Source organism: Psammomys obesus, unplaced genomic scaffold, assembly GCF_907164565.1.
Source record: "Psammomys obesus unplaced genomic scaffold, mPsaObe1.curated_primary_1811, whole genome shotgun sequence".
NCBI classification, from domain to species: Eukaryota; Metazoa; Chordata; class Mammalia; order Rodentia; family Muridae; genus Psammomys; species Psammomys obesus.
In genome coordinates this window covers 2,438,204-2,457,862 of record NW_026594311.1, presented here as the reverse complement: position 1 = coordinate 2,457,862, position 19,659 = coordinate 2,438,204, and the positions used below count along the sequence as shown (strand labels likewise).

The following is a 19,659-nucleotide window of genomic DNA, read 5'->3' as shown; positions in this document are numbered from 1 at the left end:
CTATAACCCAGGCATGCCATAAGCAGCACTTGGCTGGGAACAGGAAGAGGAGGAGGAGGGCATCAGTTTGTCAGACAGCCCTCACCCATGAGCCAAATCTCAAAGCAAGACTTGAGGTAAACATTGTTACTACCCCTCCCATTTTTCAACTAAGGAAATTGACATACAGGAAAGTGACACAGCTCATCCAACATCAAAAAGCAGGTGGGCTTAAGTGCAGGCATCGGGGTTCCGGCATCCACATCTTGTCCAAGTAGTTCCTGGTTGGTTTTTGTTTTTGTTTTTTTTTTTTTTCCAAGGGGATTTTGGTCCTTCACCTCCAGCTCTCCTGGAGTTATAAAAGTATGTGTTAGGCTTCATTGCAAATAACTATGGACCAGCGGTTGTAGTTCTGTCTTAGCCAGGGTCTCCATTGCTGTGTTAAAACACCATCATCAAAAGCAACTCATTTTGGCTTATACACCGAACCATAGTCAGGTTCGGTGTATAAGGAAGTCAGGGCAGGAACTCAAGCAGGGGCTGAAGCAGAAGCCCTGGAGTGGAGAGGCGCTGCCTTGGCTTGCTTTCCCCTGGCTTGCTCTGCCTGCTCTTTTGTACAACTCTGGACCACCTGCCAAGAGTTGGGCTGGGCCCTCCCACCTCAATCAGCAACAAAGAAAATGCCCAGCAGACTGGCCTACAAGCCAATCTTATGGAGGGGGGCACTTTCTTGATTCAGAGTCCCTCTTCCCAGATGGCCCTGGCGTCCAGGTTTGAACATGACCCACTGTGAAAGGAGAAAGAATGAAGACTCGGATTCTGCCTGTGGAACTCTCTTGTAGTAGAGGATAGATGTAAACTAATCAAAAGTCAACTTTTTTTTGTTTTGTTTTGTTTTGGGGGACTTGTTGGTTTGAGTCAGGGTTTCTCTGTGTAACCCTGGCTGTCTTAGAACTCACTTTTTTGACCAGGCTGGCCTCAAACTCACAGAGATCCTCCTGCCTCTGCCTCCCGAGTGATGGAATTTAAGGTACCACCACTGCCCAGCTTATTTTTTAAATATTAAATTGTATGTATTAGGGATAGTTCTGGACACATATGTGCAGGTGTGGTCGTGGACAGAGGCATCTATCTGCTCCATTGGGTGTCACGGAGCTTCAGTCACAGGCCTGGGTGCTGGGGACTGAACTCAGGTCTCAGGAACGATGGCCAGCAGTCTTCTGCTTTGCATCATTCCCCAAAGCAGGGAGAGCTGGGCAGGCTTTCCTCAGCGGCCACTGGACTGTTTTATGTGGAGACTTTCTGTAGCACTGGGCATACCACATTGCCAAAAAAGTTTTAGTATCTTAGCAACACAACTTTAGACTTAATCCGTATTTTATGTCCTTTCTTTAGCATGAGTAATTAAACATAGGAAAGCAAGATTCCATCCTAGATAAGGAGTAGATGCACTCCCATGTTTCTGTCACCGAGTGCCGCTAATGGCTTGGACAGAGTGCACATTGAAGCTGTTTGAGGACTCTGAAACATTAGTCATGGCCGACAGGTTGGGAAGGATACCAGAACTTAATGTATTACCAAACTGACAGGGTGCTTCCCTCAGTGTTTTCCCTCAGTGTCCCATGTCTCAGAAGCCCACACCCCAGCAGTGGACATCATACAAACAGCTCCAGGAAGTGGCCTCTGGCTATGGTGCTCTGGTTGTGGGGGGAAGAAAGAGCTCCTGAGGCTCAAGCAGACGGGGAGATCCCACGGTTGTGCCTTTTCTTTCAGTTTCCCTTGGGTCCAACCCTAAGCAGTCCCACACTGGTGGGATTGAGATTGCCACGGCGGAGGCAGTGACAGTAGAGCCAAGGAGGACTTGAGAGACGCTGAAGTCTCAGGCTTGGTTTCATTTCGTTTTTTAATTTTAATTTTTTTTATTTCTGCCTTCCTGCTGGTTGTCCCAGATCTGGGTACAACAGTTCCGAAAATTCATAACAGACTGTGTGGTAAGCGAGGCTCTGGCTTCCTGGTAAAAGGACCAAGAATGAGAAGCCAAAGGAACCAGAGCACACAGGGGAGAAAACAAAGAGCAATGAGGGGCTTGGGAAAGCAACTCCAAACAAGGGCTTTCAGAACCCACCAGGGACAGGTGACTTCCCGACTGCCAGCTGGACACTGGGTGGTGCATGCGGAAGACGGGTCTGCATAGGCTTGACAGGGGAGCCTACAGTAAAACCGCAACCCTCAGAGGGCTGGCTGGTCAGGACTTGCTGCCCGATTGTCTCCTAAAACAAAAATAACACCCGCTCCTGGATTCACAAAAGACCTCGAGTTTCATAATACAATATCAAAACATCCAGGATATGAGCCAAAATTAATTATAAAGAACCAAAGAAATCTCAACTTTCGTGGGAAAAAGGCAGCTAACAGTTCCAAGGCTAGCCTGGCAGAGAGCTGGGGACAGCCTAGTAAGACGTTAGGATAAAAATGCTCCCAGAACTCGGAGCAAACACTGTTGAAACTAATAGGAAAGGAGAATGTCTTAGCAAATGTAATAAATGAATAAATACAGTAACTATGTTCTTATCCACAAAATAACAAAATGGGGGGCAGAGGAGTTAGTTAACGGGGCGGGTGGGGGCGGGTAAAAGCTGTTGAAACAGTCCAGTCCAGCCGGCGGCGGTGGTGCACACCTTTTATCCCAGCACCCAGGAGGCAGAGGCAGGTGGATCTCTGAGTTCAAGGCCAGCCTAGAATACAGAGCGAGTTCCAGACCAGCCAGGGCTACACAGAGAAACCCTGTCTCGAAAAACCAAAGAGAGAGGGAGAGGGAGAAGAGAATCGAAAAGAAGGAAAACATTGTCAACAAGAGAAGAGCATTTGTAAGGAACAGCTCCCCAGGCTTTCTTAAGAACATGAGATTTTACTGTCTGGGCATCAGAGTGCCAGATGGAGAGGAAGTCAGCTATGTAGACAAACATTAGAAAAAAAACTGCCTGAAACCTCCTAAACTTGGTGGCCAAATGTATTCTAGCCTGAGAATAGAAGGTTAGTTTATCGTTCAGAATCAGGCCATGTGTTCTCCCATATTCGTTATATAGCAAAAACCTGTGTAATCAGGCTGAGGGTGTGCACAGCCGTGTGTGTGTGTGTGTGTGTGTGTGTGTGTGTGTGTGTGTGTGCGCGCGCGCGCGTGCGTGCAGATTAGCACCTGTCAGTAAAGTGATTGCTTAGCCTTCCTGAGGCCCTGGACTGCATAAACCAGGCACGGTGATACACACCTGGTGTCCCAGCACTTGGGGGATGGAGGCAGAGAGATCAGTTCAGGGTCATCCTTGGCTACAAAGCAAGTTTGAGGCCAACCTAGGGTATATAAGAGGCTACCTCAAAAAAAGTAATTAATTAAAGAAACAAACCAACTATAGGCCTCATCAGTTGATGAAGAGAGTGTTTGACAGATCCAACCCCAGTTTGGGAATAAACAGCTCAGCACTCAGAAAGGAACTCCCTGAAGGGAGGGTGAATGTGACTAAAATGTGTGAAATTCTGAAAGAACTGTTCAAAGTTGGGTGGTTTTTTTTGTTTTTTTTGTTTTTTTTTTTTAATAAAAAAGAATGGCATGCCCTTGGCCTGATGGAGGGCCCCTACAAGGACCTACAGCCCACACACCTGAAATCACGGTCCACTTCTGAAAGTCCAGAAAGTGAAGTGAGAAAAGGGATCTTACAAGATATAGGTTAGCAAGAAGGAAGTTAACTGCTCTCTTCATTGATCCCAGGGAATCTACAAACTGTCCCCTCCAGGCTCCTAGAACTGTTCCAGTCAGCACGAGACAGGAGCCAGAGTCAAAACACAAAGGTTAATTGTGTTAAATACAGGCAGTGAACGAAGACCTTAAACCGTTTCTTCGAACACCCTCAAATCAGAGTGTTTATGGATAAAAGTGAACCGGTTACAGGACCATCTGTAAACACCCCCTCTCTCTTCTTTCCTTCCCACCCACATCACAAAGCACAAGCCCAGAGTCTCCATTGTCCTCCTCCCTGCAGGAGACACCCGCCCCCTTGGAAAGCCCTTTCCTGCCACTTCCTCCTAGCACCACTGTCCAGGGTCCTGGCTCCCGTGCCCTGGACCAGAACCATTGCTTGGTCTCCCAGAGGCCTTTTGGGGCAGTGTTCTGGAACGCAGAGCTGGTTGCTGTCTTGTTGTCAGCGTCAGCTCTCCAGGGACCTCAACAGCTCATGCTGACCGCAGTCCTAACTGAGCCACAAAGCCCTACCTACCTCCACGGCGTCACTGCAGGGTCCAAGCCCCTCGCTGCCCGCCAGCCGTGGCGCTCTTGATCCTCCTTGAAGATGACAGGTCTCCCGCTGCCTCGGGGCCTTCGATCTTTCCAGGCCACTCTTACCTCGCACACAGCATGACTGTCTTCACTGCCCAGTGTCACCTACAGAAACATCACTTCATCCATCATCGTGTCCTCGGGCAGCCATTTTCTAGAGCGGCTGTGCCTCCACTTACACCACACACTCACCCACCCAACCTGGCCGTCCCCATTAGCATTCTGTCAGCCTCGCTTACCGGACCGTAGGTGGCATTTGACCAAAGACGTGGATTTTGGCAGAACAGCTCTTGGCACGTAATGAATTCCTGGTAAATATATATATTATATATATATGTATATATATATTTTAAGCAGTTGCTTCTAAAAGTGTAAGTGCACGCACACATTAACACACCCATTCGAGTGAGTGCGCACACACACAAGACAGATCTATCGAGCTGTGTCTTCATTCTTAACTACTAATTAACACAGAAACCACCTCAGGCACGGATGTTCTTTTGGCTGCTCTTTAAACTGCCTGGCCCTTTGTCTTAATTGGCTCAATCTATCATAATAAAATTGATTTGGTAGCTTGGGAAATAGAAGACAAGAAGCCAATAATAGCTCAGCAAGTAAAGAAAGGCATTTGCCACCATGCCTGATGACCTGAGTTTGATCCCCAATACCCACATGGTAGGAGAGAACACTCTTCCCCCAAAATTATTCTTCGACATTATGGCAAATACTACGGTAAACGCACCCCCCCCCCAAACACACACACACTAAATTATTTTGAATTTAAGGAAAGCATTAGGCAGTAATTCCCACTTACTAAATAGTGAAACTGACATGCAGGAGAATAATGTGGTTGTTAAAAATGAGGAATTACAGCTGGGCTACCACCACCTGGCAAGTGGCCCCCACCTTTAATTCCAGTGCGCAGGAGGCAGAGGCAAGTAAATACAGGTGATTTCAGGGCCACCTTGGTCTCCCTGGCAATTTCCAGGGCAGCCAGTGCTATATACTAGAGAAAGTCCCCGTTTCAAGAAGAAAGAAAAAATAATAAGAACCTGGTATAATAGCACAGACCTTAATCTCGCTGCTTGGGAAGTGGAAAGCCAGCCTGAGCTACATGAGACCCTACCTTTAAAAAGAAAAGGGGTGGGGGGTGCCATGTGTGGTGGTGCACACCTTTAATCCCAGCGCTCGGGAGGCAGAGCCAGGCGAGTCTCTGTGAGATCGAGGCCAGCTTGGTTTACAGAGTGAGTAACGGTACAGCCAAGGCTACACTGACTTGAGAAACCTAAAAAATAAAAATAAAAAAGGAAAAGAAAAGAAAACATTTTATCTAAGTTTTTTTTTTTTTAATTGGCATAGAGTATGTCCAGGACACTGTGGTACACTAGGTGTGCAATTAAGGCCGTGGGTAAGCAGAATTCTGTATTCATGTTCACATATCCATGGGAAGGGATTTCAGAGACCATAGCCACCAAAATGTAGCAATTAACTTTAGGTAATGGGAGGAAATGACAAATAATTCCTGCTTTATTGTTTATAAGATTTTTTTTTTTAAATTTGGATTTTTACGTTAATTATTTCATTTATTTCTCTATTGTATGAGTGTGGGTGGGTGGCATTCGTGTGGACTTCAGAAGACAACTTTCAGGAGCTGGCTCTCTCTCTCCTTCGACCACGGGGGTCACAGGACAGATCAGACATCAGTTTTGCATGGCAAGCCCTCTCACCTACTGAGCCGTGTCCCCAACCCTGATTTGGTTTTTATATTGTGTATTATTTTTAAGACTCAAAAAAAAAACTTATTATCTTCGTCTGTAGCGGGGTTTCTCATTTTGTTGCTCTTAGTCCATTCGTCTTTATATCAAAAATGCCTTCAGCTGTGCAAGTTATAAACAGGATATTTATACCGTGAGGCTCTGAAGGCCAGAGAATGTGAGATCAAGGAGGCAGCACGTTCAGGGGGCTAGTGAGAGCTCACTCACCAGAGCTTTTTCCCCACATTATATGTCTTCACCTGGCAGAAAGTGCAGACAGGATCCCTGGAGCCGCTAACCCTGCTGAGGAGAGAGCTTCCCGACCTAATCGCGTCCTAACAGCCCTGCCTCCTCGCACCCCCATGTTGGGGGCTAGTTTCCCTCCTATGAATGTTGGGGGCACTGCAGAGGGAGTCATTTGCCTGCCTCCCCGGCCAGTTGCCCTTTTGCCATGCTGTCACTCGTAATCCCGTAGCTGAATGAAGGAGACCTTGCAGGAGGACACAGGCTCACCTGGTGTCGTGAGCGGGATTGAATTCCGTCCTGGTTTTCCCAGGACAAGAGTGGAAGTGGGAACTGTGAGATTTTGCTCTAGAGGGAGTTGCTTCTGCCTATGTTGAGAGACTTGAGCTGAGAGGGGTTCCACTCCCATCGGCCCCTCCTGACAGAACCACACTGGAGCCACCATGCTGTGGACAAGTCAACCACAGAAGCCTCTTGCCTCCCTCATACCAGCATGCACACATCCAGTTGGGACTGGATTTTGGTTTGTGAACGTCTAAGTTATTTTCCCGGGTCAGTTAATTTAGTGTAGGTCAGTGGGATTCTCTGGGTTTGTTTTAGAAAACTGCTTTCCTGTTTTAGTTTGTCATTGATAAATTGATCCCACGTTAGGGTTTATTTCCCCCGACTGGAGATGATGTGGGTGGGAGTCATTTGCACTTTGGCCAGCCCCCCTCAGCAACCCCCACCAACTCCCATGATTCAGTGTGTGGCGTGGCTGGCTCTCTAGACACCGCTCTCGGGCCCGGGAATGGAGGGAACAGGACGCAGTTGCTCTCCTGCAGCTGTCTAAGAAGAGCATCCGCTCTTCTCGTTTCCCCGGAGAGCCCTGTGGGCTGAGGAAGGGGCAAGCAGCCCCAGATGTGGGCCTGGGCTGCCTCAGCGGCTTCCCTGCCAGTCCACCCAGTGGTCGGGGGCCCGGGGGGATTCATGCATCCCCCTTGTCATCCAGCCTCGACTGGAAAATGAAGGCGGTCCCTGCTTCATGGGGTGTGAGGATTGCGTTGAAGGTGACAGTGGGTAACACTGAGAGTAGTCTGTGAGCAGTAGCCCCCACGCAAGCCTGGACACAGTGTTTGTGTTTAGCGTAGCTTCTATGGGAGACTGTACAGTGTTGCTTCCTTGGAAGTGAAAGATCTATTTTGGGGAAGCTCGTTCCTCAGTCCATTTACTGCTGTGCCCTTTGAACCTGGGAATTCATCATAGCTGAGCCATGGGAGCCAGCGACCATGGGAAAGAAGATGGGCGGAGCTGCTTCTCATGCGTGAGGGGTTAGTGCCTGCTGGACCATTTTGCCTATATGTGTTTGCGGTTTAATGCAGATTTGAAGATGGCCACGTGTGTAGCGCACGACTTTACTCCCAGTGCCCAGGAGGCGGAGGCAGATGCCTCTCTGTGAGTTTAAGTTCAGCTTGGTCTATTACATAGCCAGTTCCAGGCTATCCAGGACTACACAGTGAGACCTACAATTCTTATTATCTTTTTTTTTACTGTGAAGAATTGTGATTATCGGTCACTCACTCAGTACTAGTTTCATGTCAGCTGATGGGAATGAGAGGTGGCCCTGGAGAATGAGGAAAAGAAGCCTTACACAAGACTGACGGGGCTGTAGCGTGTCAGGCTCTGTATCGTCAGTTACTGTTCTGTTACCGTAATAAAACACCATGACCAAGGCAACATACAGAAGGAGAGTTTACTTGGGCTTAGGTTCTGGAAGGTTAGAGTCCATGATGGGAGAGTGGAGTCACGGTGGCTGGTGCAGAAGCCGAGGACTCAGGTCTGAAACCACAAACAGGAGACAGAAATGGAACTTGAAATGGTACAAGTCCTAAGACTGCCACCGCCACCTCGAGTGACATGCCTGCCAAACCGCTCTGACAAAAGTGTTCAAATGCCAGATACTGTGGGGCACATTCTCGCTCACATCACCATCAGTACTATTAACTGAAATGCCACCGAGGCCCCATAGCTGAGGATGAGGCTTTGCTGTCACCTCCACTTTTAGGAACTTTCGTGAGGATTTCCTGGTGCCCAGAACAAGATCTTGCATAACACAGTACTCCTGATTGGTTTCATTTCAGAACAGATGGAGAGTGAGAACATCTGTATTTCATTCTGAGGTAAATTGGAGTATATGCACAGGACATTAAGAAAATATTATTATTATTATTATTATTATTATTATTAACAAAAAAATTAAAACTGCATTAGCTTAGGCTGTAAAAGCTAATAATATGGGGAGGGGCTGGAGAGATGGTTCAATGGTTAAGAGCACATATTTTTCTTGAGGAGAGCCAGAGTTTAGTTCCCAGTACCCACGTCAGGCAGTTGGCAGCTTCCTGTAATGCCAGCCCCAGTGATCTGATGCCCCTCTGACCTCCTCATACAGAGACATACACATGTCATAGAAAGAAGTAATAATAAAAAGTGTGTTTTAAAGCTAATTACAGGGAACCCAAGGCAAGTAAGGTCGGCCGTTATGTTGTTCTCTTAGAGGGAGGTTAAGCAGGCTGAGTACACCGCAGGCCAAGTCAGTGACCTTGAGGTGTGTATTACCAACTCGGCTATGAGGTCCAGCAAAAGTTCGGGTCTGTAAGAATGTTTTCATTAAAATGCGTCACCACAGTCGATCTCGTGCTTTTTCTGAAGCAAAGCGACAGTGCTGACCTTACCTTGTCTCTCTGGCATGTTCTTTATGGACACACACAACTGAAATTTGAAATCTATTTGTTTTCTTTTGTATGTGGGGTGTTAGAAGTTTTGTTTTGAGAAAAAGATCTTACTGTGTAACTCTGGCTGGCCTGGCCCCTCTTACGTAAGGCCGGCTCAAACTCACGGAAGTCTGCTTGCTTCCATTTCCTGAGAGATAGTGTTAAAGGTGTACACACATGTGATCACATCCAGATAAATTTTACATTTTTTAAACAACAGAACCAGTACTTGTTTTTGTTTTTGTTTTTTGATTTTTGAGACAGGATTTCTCTGTGTAGCAGCCCTGGCTGTCCTGGACTTGCTTTGTAGACCAGGATGGCCTCGAACTCACAGAGATCCGCCTGCCTCAGCCTCCCCGAGTGCTGGGATTACAGTCGCGCACCACCATGCCCCGGTGACAGGACCAGTTCTTGAGGAAGCAGTTTATCTATTTGTTTGTTTGCAGTGTTGCAGATAGGAGACAGGGCCTCCAGCATGTTAGGCATTGGTATGTTCAAGGCAGCATTTCCTCTACCCCAGCTGTACCCCTGCCCAGCAGTTCTGACATTTGCTAGATTTCCCCCTTGGGTGCATCTATTTTAGTATTCTGAATATTCTGTGTGATGAATCGGGAGTGTGCCTGACACCCTTGCTGTGTACTGAGGACAGAGGTTGAGGTTGTCCTAAGAAAAAGGCCAGCCAAACTAACTATCCGTCTCTCTCGTGGGATATGAGAGGCTTTGGAAACCTCAGAGTCTGGCCAACATCTCAGAAATGAGAGCAATCACGCCACATCAAGGAGCCGGCAGTTTTGTTACCAGAGGTTAGATGCTCACTTTCCCAGCAAAACTAGTATTTTTAAAAAGGTACTTTTTCACTGGGCAGCCTCCCGGAACTTAACTTTTAATTAGACTGGGATTGGGGGGCCTGCCCAAGTTTGGACACACACACACACACACACACACACACACACACACACACACACACACCCGGCCCCATCCAACATTTTCAGAAATGGCCGCTGCCTGCCTGAAAGGATGTTCCCTGCAGACTGGGTGTGGGCACGCTGCCCTTCAGTGGGTTCACAGTAACTGCGCTGTTTGAATCTTCTGAGTTCCCACTGGTCTTAGGGTCTGATTTTTCAGTGGCTCATGTGTTTTCCTGTATAACGATGTCAGACCTATCATGTTTGCCCTTGACGTTCTGTTAATTCTGCTTAGTTCTGCTTGTTTGATGTGTGCACACAGCTTGCTCGTGGCCTGTTTTTGTTTATGTCCAGTTTTTGAGCCTTCCTGGAGTTTGTTCAGATTTTCGAGGTTGTTTTTTTCTCCCCCCTCAATACTTTATATGACTCTTACTGTAACTCAAAGAGACATACTTAATCCCTTTGTAGGATCGGTGGAAACATTAACAGTTTACTTCAAAGGCTTCCAGCATCTGAAAAAGCACTTTGTGCGCCCAGGGCTCCGGCCTGGTGCAGGTGCTGGAGAAGGGCAGAGCTCGGCATCCCCCGGGCCACTTCCTGCTGGGAACAAGGCACAGGACACACGTGTGCTCCTTGGTTGGTGGATTTGCTATCCTGCATTTTCTGGCCTGCCTGAAGCAGGAGGCCCAAGCCACAGAGACTAAACATTTTCCCCTCAGTGTGCAGCCGCTGGCTCACCGCTGCGCTGTCTGGGAGAGCGCCTTCCGCTGCTGCATCGGCCGCTTGCGGTACCCGTGCCTATGAGCCGGGTCGATCAGGAGTCCGAGGGTCTCCCAACCTTAGGCAGATTTGTGCTCAGAGTGGTGAGACCGGGACCTCCTGCCGGCTACCCCAGAGGCAAATCATCCGTGAAACATTGGTATGTTCAAGGTAGCATTTCCTTCACAGGCTGCCACGGGCACCAATTCCATGAACTCATCTGTATAAAGTGTGGAGCTCTGGAAGCTCAGGGGGTCTTTGTGGAGGAGATTAACGTTCAGGCCTTTAGAAACGAAGTGCTGACAAATCAGGGATCCTCAGAGTGAACCCCAAAGCGAAAGTCAGAAATTGAGAATGGCAGAGCAGGGAAATTAAAGGGAGGCATGGACAGTTCTGTCTGAGCAGAGTCATGGGAAATGCTCGGGGGGTGGGTGTCTGCACTGTCATCAGCTGGGTGGGCTCAGAGTCAAGAATGGCCAGAGCAAGGCAATCACCGTTGTGAAAAATGACATGCCCCGGGAAGGCAGTGGGCCATGCCCGTAACTGAAACTGCACACTCACAAGCAGAAAAGGACAAAGAATCCAGGTTTCAGGCTATTCCTTCCTTGGGCTCCCCTGGTCACACGTCTCATTCAACATATCTATGGAACTCCAACTTTGCACCCTGTGTTAGATGCTGGAGATACTGGGATGAGCTTTGCCGTCTGTGTCTGTGTCTGTGTCTGTGTCTGTGTCTGTGTCTGTGTCTGTGTCTGTGTCTGTGTGTGTCCTGTTCATGGAAGTTAGTTAGGTTTAAGTGCGAACAGCAGCAACTGACTTGGACTAATCTTTAAAGAAGGGAATTTCTCAGCTGGGCCTGAGTACCTTAGAATGAAAAAAACAAAACAAACAACAAAACAAAAGAAAAACAAATTCAAGCACTTGGCCCCCCAGGAGTATGAAGGGCAGCTCGGGGGCTCTAGGTTGCAGAAACAAACGGTCCAGCTCCTTGGCAGGGCTTTTCTCCTTGTGTCAGTAAGTTAAGGGGGAAACGGAACACAGGGAACCTCACGGGTTAGGTGTCCGCCCTGCAGGCACACATCCTGCTGATGACCTGCCACTTGGCCTGAATCAGAAAAGCAGTTCCCTGAAGGAAACCAAGAGACCTGTATCTGAAAGAGCACGGACGGACCAGTGGATTTGCCCTTGAAGGCTACAAGCAAGCAATAGCCAGGAGGCAGTGAGGGCTGCCTGTCCGGTGCAGAGCAGGGTGTGGGTGCTTCGCTGACAGGTGGGATCAGAGAAGGCAGCAAGCATGCCCTTAACATGTCAAGCGGAGCAACCTAGGTCTGTCTGCTTTCTAGTGCTGTGTTAAAACCCCAGGACCAAAGTAACTTGGGGAGGAAAGAGTTTATTTCAGCTTACAGCTTGTAGTGCACCGGTGCAGGGAAGTCAAGGCAGGAACCGAAGCAGAGGAGTGCTGCTTTCTGGCTTGCTCAGCCGCCCACCCAGGAATGGCGCCACCCAGAGTGGGCACGACCCTCCCCCATGAATTACTGCTGGAGAATACGGTCCCCAGACTTGCCTCCAGGTACTCTAATGGAGGCATTTTTCTCAACTGAGGTTTCATCTTCAGACGACCCCGTCTCGTATCAAGTCAACAAAAAACGAAGCAGCACAGTGCAGTTGTGGGAAAGCCCAGAGGACCCCTCACAGGACTTCTAGACTAGCCGAGGAGAGGCACTAGCCAGATGGTCCGGAATTACAGACCGCAAAGGAAGACTTACACCATGTCAAAGAGGGTGGTCGAGACACAGCCTAGCTAGGGCAAGAAATACCCTGGTAACAAAAGGCTTTGAGCCAGGGTCTGAAGAATGCAGAAAATAACCAAATAAAAAGGCTGAGCTACTTTCTGGGTAAGAAATACTCACTGTAAAAAATAACAACGACAAAAAGCATGTTGAAAGAACTCCTCGCTTACTCACCTAAAACCTGAGTGTGGTAACGCAAGCCTGTGGTCCCAGCCCTCCAGCGATGGACACAGGGGGAGTGTCAGCTCAAAGCCAGCCTAGATCACATGGTGGGACCCTGCCTAGCCACGCGCTTCCTGCTTCTCCCTAGGAAAATTGGTTGAAAGAAGACCAGAACGGCCAGCACAGGGGAGAAGATAGTGCAAGATAGGGCTTGAGAGGAAGGGAAAGGCCACACCACAGAGTTGCTTTTTATACAAGACTATCTGTTGATGTAGCCTTGGTGACGGCTGCGCTTTCGGAGTCGGGCATCTGTATATGGATTGAGGGACATGAAGGCACTACAGAGGACATGCTTGTTCTAAGCGCAAAGGCTTCCCATCTGGGAGTGGCTAAAGACGAGGCTAAGAAGATGAGTTGGAGGTCAGGCCTGAAGACTTAGTATACTGAGTCAGGAGGATCTCAAGTTCAAGGCCAGCCCAGGCTATGTAGTAAGATCTTGTCTTAAAAAAGAAGACACATTAAGAGGTGGCTGCATATTCTACAGAGGTGAAAGCAATGGTGGCATTTCCGGAGCAGGGTCCGTGTTGAGAAATGAAAGATGAGTTGGGTATGGTGGTGTGTGCCTATATCCCCATCTCCTTGGAAGACTGAGTTAGGAGGATCACTTGCATCTAGGAGTTTGGGGCCAGTGTGGGCAGCATAATGAGACCACGTGGAAGGAAAGAGAGAGTAATTGGTGGGAAGGGGGGGGGGAATGCTCAAAATGAAGGGGGAAATTATGGACAAGAGTCCGGAGATGATAAGGATCATAAAACAGTTCCTTCTGGCCAGATCGTAGGACATGGAGGGAATGAGGGAGAGATGCCCCAGGGAACAAGATAACAGAACAGGGTAGGTCACCATAGATCAGGCCATGAAGGATCTACAAACCGAAGAATAGGGACTTATCCCCGCAGGGTTAGTAAAAGCAGGTTGTATCTTAGGTGGGTTTGTCTTACAGACAGCTCTGGTTACAGCACAGAGAAACTGCCAGGAGGGAGGGACACCAGTGGGAGGCAGCTGCCACAACCCCGGGCGAGAAGGGAAGCCACCGTAGGTCACAGGAAAGCTTGGAGACCTCTGAAGTAACAGAAAATCATTAAGGGGCGTGGGATGAGAAAGAAAGGCGTAACTGATTAACCGGGCGACATAAGGGGAGAGCCAGGTTGAAGGATTTCTCTTGGGTTTCAGCACGTGGGCCAGTGAATAGTGGTGTCACTCGTGAGGGTGAGGACCAGATACTGGGTGTTCGTGAATATGATGAAAACGAGTTGTGTGGGGCATCTTCAGTTGCCGTCTTTAATGACTGGTGAGCATTGTAGTAAGTGGGACTGATGGGGTGGGGGTGGGGGAGCGGCTTGATGCTCACAAGAGATTGGTTAGGTGAAGCGGACAGTTGTGCCCAGTAAGGTGAACGAAGTCTACACTGCACAAGGAAAGAGTGAAGAAAGGAAAAATGACAGGAAAAAAAAAAACAAAAAAACTTGGCAGACCTTGAAGGAAGGATGCTGAACTCTTAAAAAAAAAAAAGAACAACCAATGAGGTTAGCCCCTTCCCTCAGCCCAGCTACATATCTGAGCAGGTCCAGGCCATAAAGGGAAGGAGAACCAAGGCTCTTCCTAAGGTGAGGAGACAATTGAGAAGTTGAGGAAACAGGGCAGATCACCCAAGAGGAGAGGCCTGAGCTCACAGGGCTCCAGAGGAATGCAGCGAGTCCCCCTGGATCGCTGGGTTGATATGTGGATACTGAAATTACAGAGAACAGGAAAGAACCCCGGAAAGAAGTGTGCAGAACAATACCTAGAGGTCACCGAGGGTTGGGAATAAGGGGGAAGGTTTATAAAACAGAGCATTCCATCTCGTACTCTAAAGGGTTACGCCTCTGTGATGAGGGCAGCATTAGTTGATGGTACACAATTAACCCGAGAATAAAGGCCACTCCTGCCTCCAACTCTAACCCACGGAACTCACAAGCCAGCCTTGTTAAAATGATCGAGCTGTTTCTAAGAATTTAATTCTACCCCAGAACAATTAAGGACGCCCCTGTGCCAGTCTAACAAGGTAAAAATCCGTATGGCTGCCCACCAACCAAACGCTGCCAGGTAATTCAGAGAGGCATGAAAATGAAATCCCAGAGGAAGGGGGGGGGGGATCGGCAGAAGCAAGCCTCAAGCCGATGTGAATATCAGCATTAGTAGACAAGAACATTATAACGTATTCCATATGTTCAAGAATGCAGAGAGAACGCTTGGGAACGTTAAGGAAAGGCATGGGAGGTAAAAAAGGAACTAGATATAAAAAGAATGGTGTCTGAGATGAAAAAATACACTGGCTGGCTCATCGACCAGTTAGATGCAGTAGGGAAAAAAAAAAAAAAAAGAAGAGAGAGGGAAGTGAACTAGAAGATGTATCAATAGAAACTATTCCAAATGAAATGGAGTGAAAAATTACTAGAAAAACAATAGGCAGAACGTTATTGAAGCGTGGGACTTCTAGCAGCCTGACCCATAATTGAAAAAGGGGGTGAGGGGAGAGAAAAATATTTGAATAAGTAACAGCCAGGTTGTTGGCTTTTCTTCTTCTCCCAAATTTGATTAAAACCCACAGAACCCAGGACCCTCCACAAATCCCAAACGGAGAAAGGCTGTGAAACCACAGCGTGGTGCATCCCTTCTTCTCCCGCAGGCAGGTGCCCTGAGAGCAGAAGCAGTTCCCCCTCCCTCTAGAGCCTCAGGCAGAGCAAGGCCTCACAGGACAGAGCGGAAGGCTGAGGACAGCCAGCGGTGAGAGCTGCTGGCCCAGGGAGCACTGTGAGCATGATTTGTAGGATGTTGTCGGGGAAGATGAATGAGGGGAGAGAATAGGGCCCGTGGCCCCTTGCTCCTCAGAGGTTGTCCTACCATCCTACCGTTACAAGGGGCCTTTGCTCAGGACGTTCATTCTGGCAAACTCCCCTCCCCACTGTGTGTCATGGAGACTTGCCACTTTCACCAGCTCCTTCTCAGTGACTGAGATTCAGACCAGATGAAGAATTGCTGCAAGCAAGCCTGGCCCACACCCACCCCTCACTAGGGGTTTCCAAATCAGAAACAGAGGGGACGAGTAGCAGTTTCTTTTTCATGATAGTGCTAAAAATACTGACCTACTGACATGGGTGGCGGCCATGTTGGGAAGTTGTGATGTAGACTGTGGGGAGAATAAAGCCAGCCCAGGGGAGGCCCAGTGGTCTGCTGTGGTTAGTTCTGGCAATATCCCAGAGGCCTCTGCAGTCAGCCCTTTCCACAGCTTGTGTATATGAACCAAAAATCGTCCTATTGGGTTGGGGGTGGGAACCCAGCCTGCCCAGCATGGGTGAGGCCCTGGGGCCTTTCTCCTCACTACTGCAGAAACCCAAAACAACAACCAAATAAATCACCATTTTGCTACACCAGAGCAGCTGAAAATGCGGGGTACATCTTGTGATAACCACAGAAACATTATTTATTTAAATTCCTTCTGTCCCCTGAATGTACTCAGTGTACAAGTCCAGTGAAGTTCTTGACATTTCTGCAGTGGCAGAAACTCCTGCTCACTTTGACTGGCAAGTCTAGAGCTAGGGCATCTGTTTCAGTTCACTCAGAGCTGGAGTTCTGAAGCCAGGGGTGGCGGCGCACACCTTGAATCCCAGCACTCCACTCTTGGCGTTTGACCTACCCGAGAGCCCTCTATGCAGATGTCTTGGGGAAGCAACTAAGGTATTCCCCCCCCAGCTCATTCAAGCGTCCCGTCCCTGCAGCAGATTCTGAGAGCACAGGCCAGCCCCCGGGGCAGCTGCCCTGCCGTGGCAGCCCATCAGGTGTTCCTAGACCTAGCAGGTGGCCTACTGTGTCTCCAGACCTTGAGGGGCATGTGTGAAGTGTTTCTTGCCAGCCTGGACTGAGAGGCCAGACGGCACGCCCGGCTTTCCAGAGATGTGCGGTTCACGACAGTTCTCAAAGGAGTTTTTCAAACTGTCTCTTACCTCTGACAGCTGGCTCTCCTGTGTTTAATGTGAGGAGGGTCTTGAGCACTCCCTTTAGGTGTGAGATTCATCACGTGAGGGACTGGACGGTTGTCTCCGGGGTGAAGAGTGTGTGCTGCTTTTGCAGAGGACCTGTGCTCAGTTCTCAGCACCCACACTGGGGGGCTCACAACCACCCGTAACTACAGCTCCAGAGGATCTAATGCCCTCTCCTGCCCTCCTCAGCCATCTGCACATATGTGCTCATTCAGACACACAACCACACAGACATAGACAGGTTTGTGCACACACAAATTTAAGAAAAAGGAATTCGTCGTGTTAAAAGCTTGACTGAAAATTTCTTTTCACATTAATTTATTTTTGCTTATGCTTGTTGTGGCCAAGCGATCTTGGTAAGAGCAGCCAATGAATATCGGTCCCGCTCATCAGCTGTCAGTCTAAGGCAGTTTGCTTACAGTTACCCTGCTGGTCGAATCCTGCCGTTGGCATGTTTCGGCTTGTGTACAAAATCTATAGATTCTGTTTGTTCAGTCTACCACCCTTCTTTATAGAGCGATGAGTTGTTCCTAAACAACAACATTCTCAGCTTAAAAACATTACCAGATGACACAGTAACTCAACAGGGCTCAATTCCTAAGAACTGAAGAGAATGTTCTAAAGTTTATGTCTCTGAAGATAGGCTGGGAAGGCATAAGGTCTGAGTTCAAACCCCCACCACTCACATAGAAAGTTAGGTGTGCTTGCCTGGAACCCCAGCACTGTGGGAGCAGAGACAGGGGGATTGCTGGCACTTGCTGGGCAGCAGCCTAGTTCCAGGTTTAGTAAGAGACCTTGACTCAAGGGAATAAGGTAGGTGTGGGGGTGATAGAATAAAATACTGGATGTCCTCTTCTGGCCCCTGTAGCCTGCATATCCCTCATAGTCATGTACAACACACACACACACACACACACACACACACACACACACACACATACACATACACACACACACACACGTCTTTCTGACTTGCTCCTCCTGGCTTGCTCAGTTAGCTTTCTTTTTTACAGCGCAGACACACCTGCCAGGTGTGGAACCACCCACAGCAGACTGGACCCTCATATATCAATAATTATCATATGTAATTATTTCCTAATTAATAATTAGGAAAGTGCTTCATGGACCTGCCCACAGGCCATTCTGATTGAGACAACCCCCAAATGACACGCCCTGAGATAACCTTGGGCTGTGTGAGCTGACAGCTGCCACTGGCTAGGAGACCAGCTCATCGAACAGATTCCATGTGCTCAGAGCTTCGAGGAACGTGAGCTGGTTTCCAGTGTCCTTCTTCAGAGTCCAGTCTCTGATTTGCCACATTTCCGTTTCAAATCGCCAAGTTTAATCCAGAGAGCAATTCAATATCAACAGACTGGATGGCCTAGAAGTCCTGGAAATCTTCTGAACCTGGCCCTTGGACAAAATAAATGTTCAGTAGATGTTTGGTAACTTGAATTTAGTTACGGCCTATGTGTTTGCTTCTGTTGTGTGAAGCACCTGTATTCCATATTCGTTCCCAGGCACTGCCGGCCCGGGTGGTGTAGGTCTGGGAGTGCACCCCACAGTGGCAGAGGTGGCTTGACTTCCGTGACATGCTCTGCTTTTCCTTTTCAGAGTATGATCGGCTGGGCTTTCTGCTGAAGCTGGACTCTAAACTGTAAGTAGAGTGGGAGCACGCTGTAGCTCCGCACAGACATCTGTGAGAGCTGGGGTCTGTCTTGGAAGGGTCAGCCCTCTAGTTCTGGGGGGATTCCCTGGGGCTTCTGTCCTCAGGTTGTAAGCAGAATCCTCAAGCATGTTACTGTCTCCAGGGGCCTGGGCCGGATGGGGTGGTGGGTATAAACTGAGGCCTTATGTTAGGCTGGCACAGGAGACTCATTACAGAAGGCCACTGCAGGAGCTTGAGGGACTGGGGGACACCAGAACAGCTTTTCCAACAGAGTGGGGGTGATGGAGAAACTGTCAAAGGTGCCCTCCCCTCAGACAGGCGGTCGTGGGCTCAAGTCTCCAACTTCTGCCCTTTGAGCTCCTGACTCTCCCCCCACAGGCAGACATTTCTGTCTGATCCACGAAGGTTTGTGACCCGTACCCAGCATTGCCTCTTCTTGCTGGACCGTTTGGAAAACCCCAGGATCAATTACTCTGTACACCAAATTGTCTCTTCCATGCTTCCTTTGAATTTCGTAGCCCTGTTGCTTGCCAGTTGTCTGGCTGTCCTATAATTAAATGAGTGATGGTTATTAATTTATTAAGGGCATAGACTCAGAGCCAGGCAAAACTTGGTTCAAATCCCAGATTGCCACTTAGTGAACTTGTGATCTTGAGCAAGCTCCTGAGCTACTCTGAGCCCACTTCCTCTGTAAGATGAAGACAGTATATACTCTTTACAAGTTGTTATAAGGATTTAATTGACTTAAATTAAGGGACTTTTGAGCACTGCATATCCAGTTCTCCAACATGCTTTCCTGGTCTCTCTGGTACCTAAACAGCATAGGTATAGGTTTGTTAGATGTTCAACAACCCCTGAATGCTTGAATAGATGGATGGATGGGTAGGTGGATGGGGGCAGGGGATTGGTAGATGGGTAGATAGGTAGATGGGTGGATAGGCAGATGAGTGGATGGGTAGATGAACACAAACCCATTTGACCATCAGACCATGAGTTGGATCTCTGTCTGTTCTGTTTGTTCATGCTCTATACAAGACCACTCATATGGTTAATCTTAGCCTCTTCTGTCGTTAGCTATCCTTTGTGTTCCTGTGCCCCTAAGTGAGACAAACGTCATGGAAGATCAGAATTGTGTTTCTTTCCTTGCTCTTTTGCAAAAGGTCTTATACGTAGCTGCTTCAGATGTCGATAGTCACACCTAGGTTAAATCAGCACACCAGGAGCTGTGAGGCTTTCCATGGAATT

The 19,659-nt window shown here is 48.4% G+C and overlaps 1 protein-coding gene across 7 annotated transcripts in view; it reads left to right on the top strand.

Moving 5' to 3' along the window:
- Positions 1–19,659, top strand: part of St3gal3 (ST3 beta-galactoside alpha-2,3-sialyltransferase 3) — a 194,693-nt gene that overhangs the window by 82,850 nt on the left and 92,184 nt on the right. For all 7 annotated transcript variants that reach the window (XM_055618409.1, XM_055618410.1, XM_055618408.1 and 4 more), the window contains one exon: positions 18,360–18,402. In XM_055618409.1, coding sequence (XP_055474384.1) covers positions 18,360–18,402 — 43 coding nt within the window. The remainder of the gene's footprint in view (positions 1–18,359; positions 18,403–19,659) is intronic.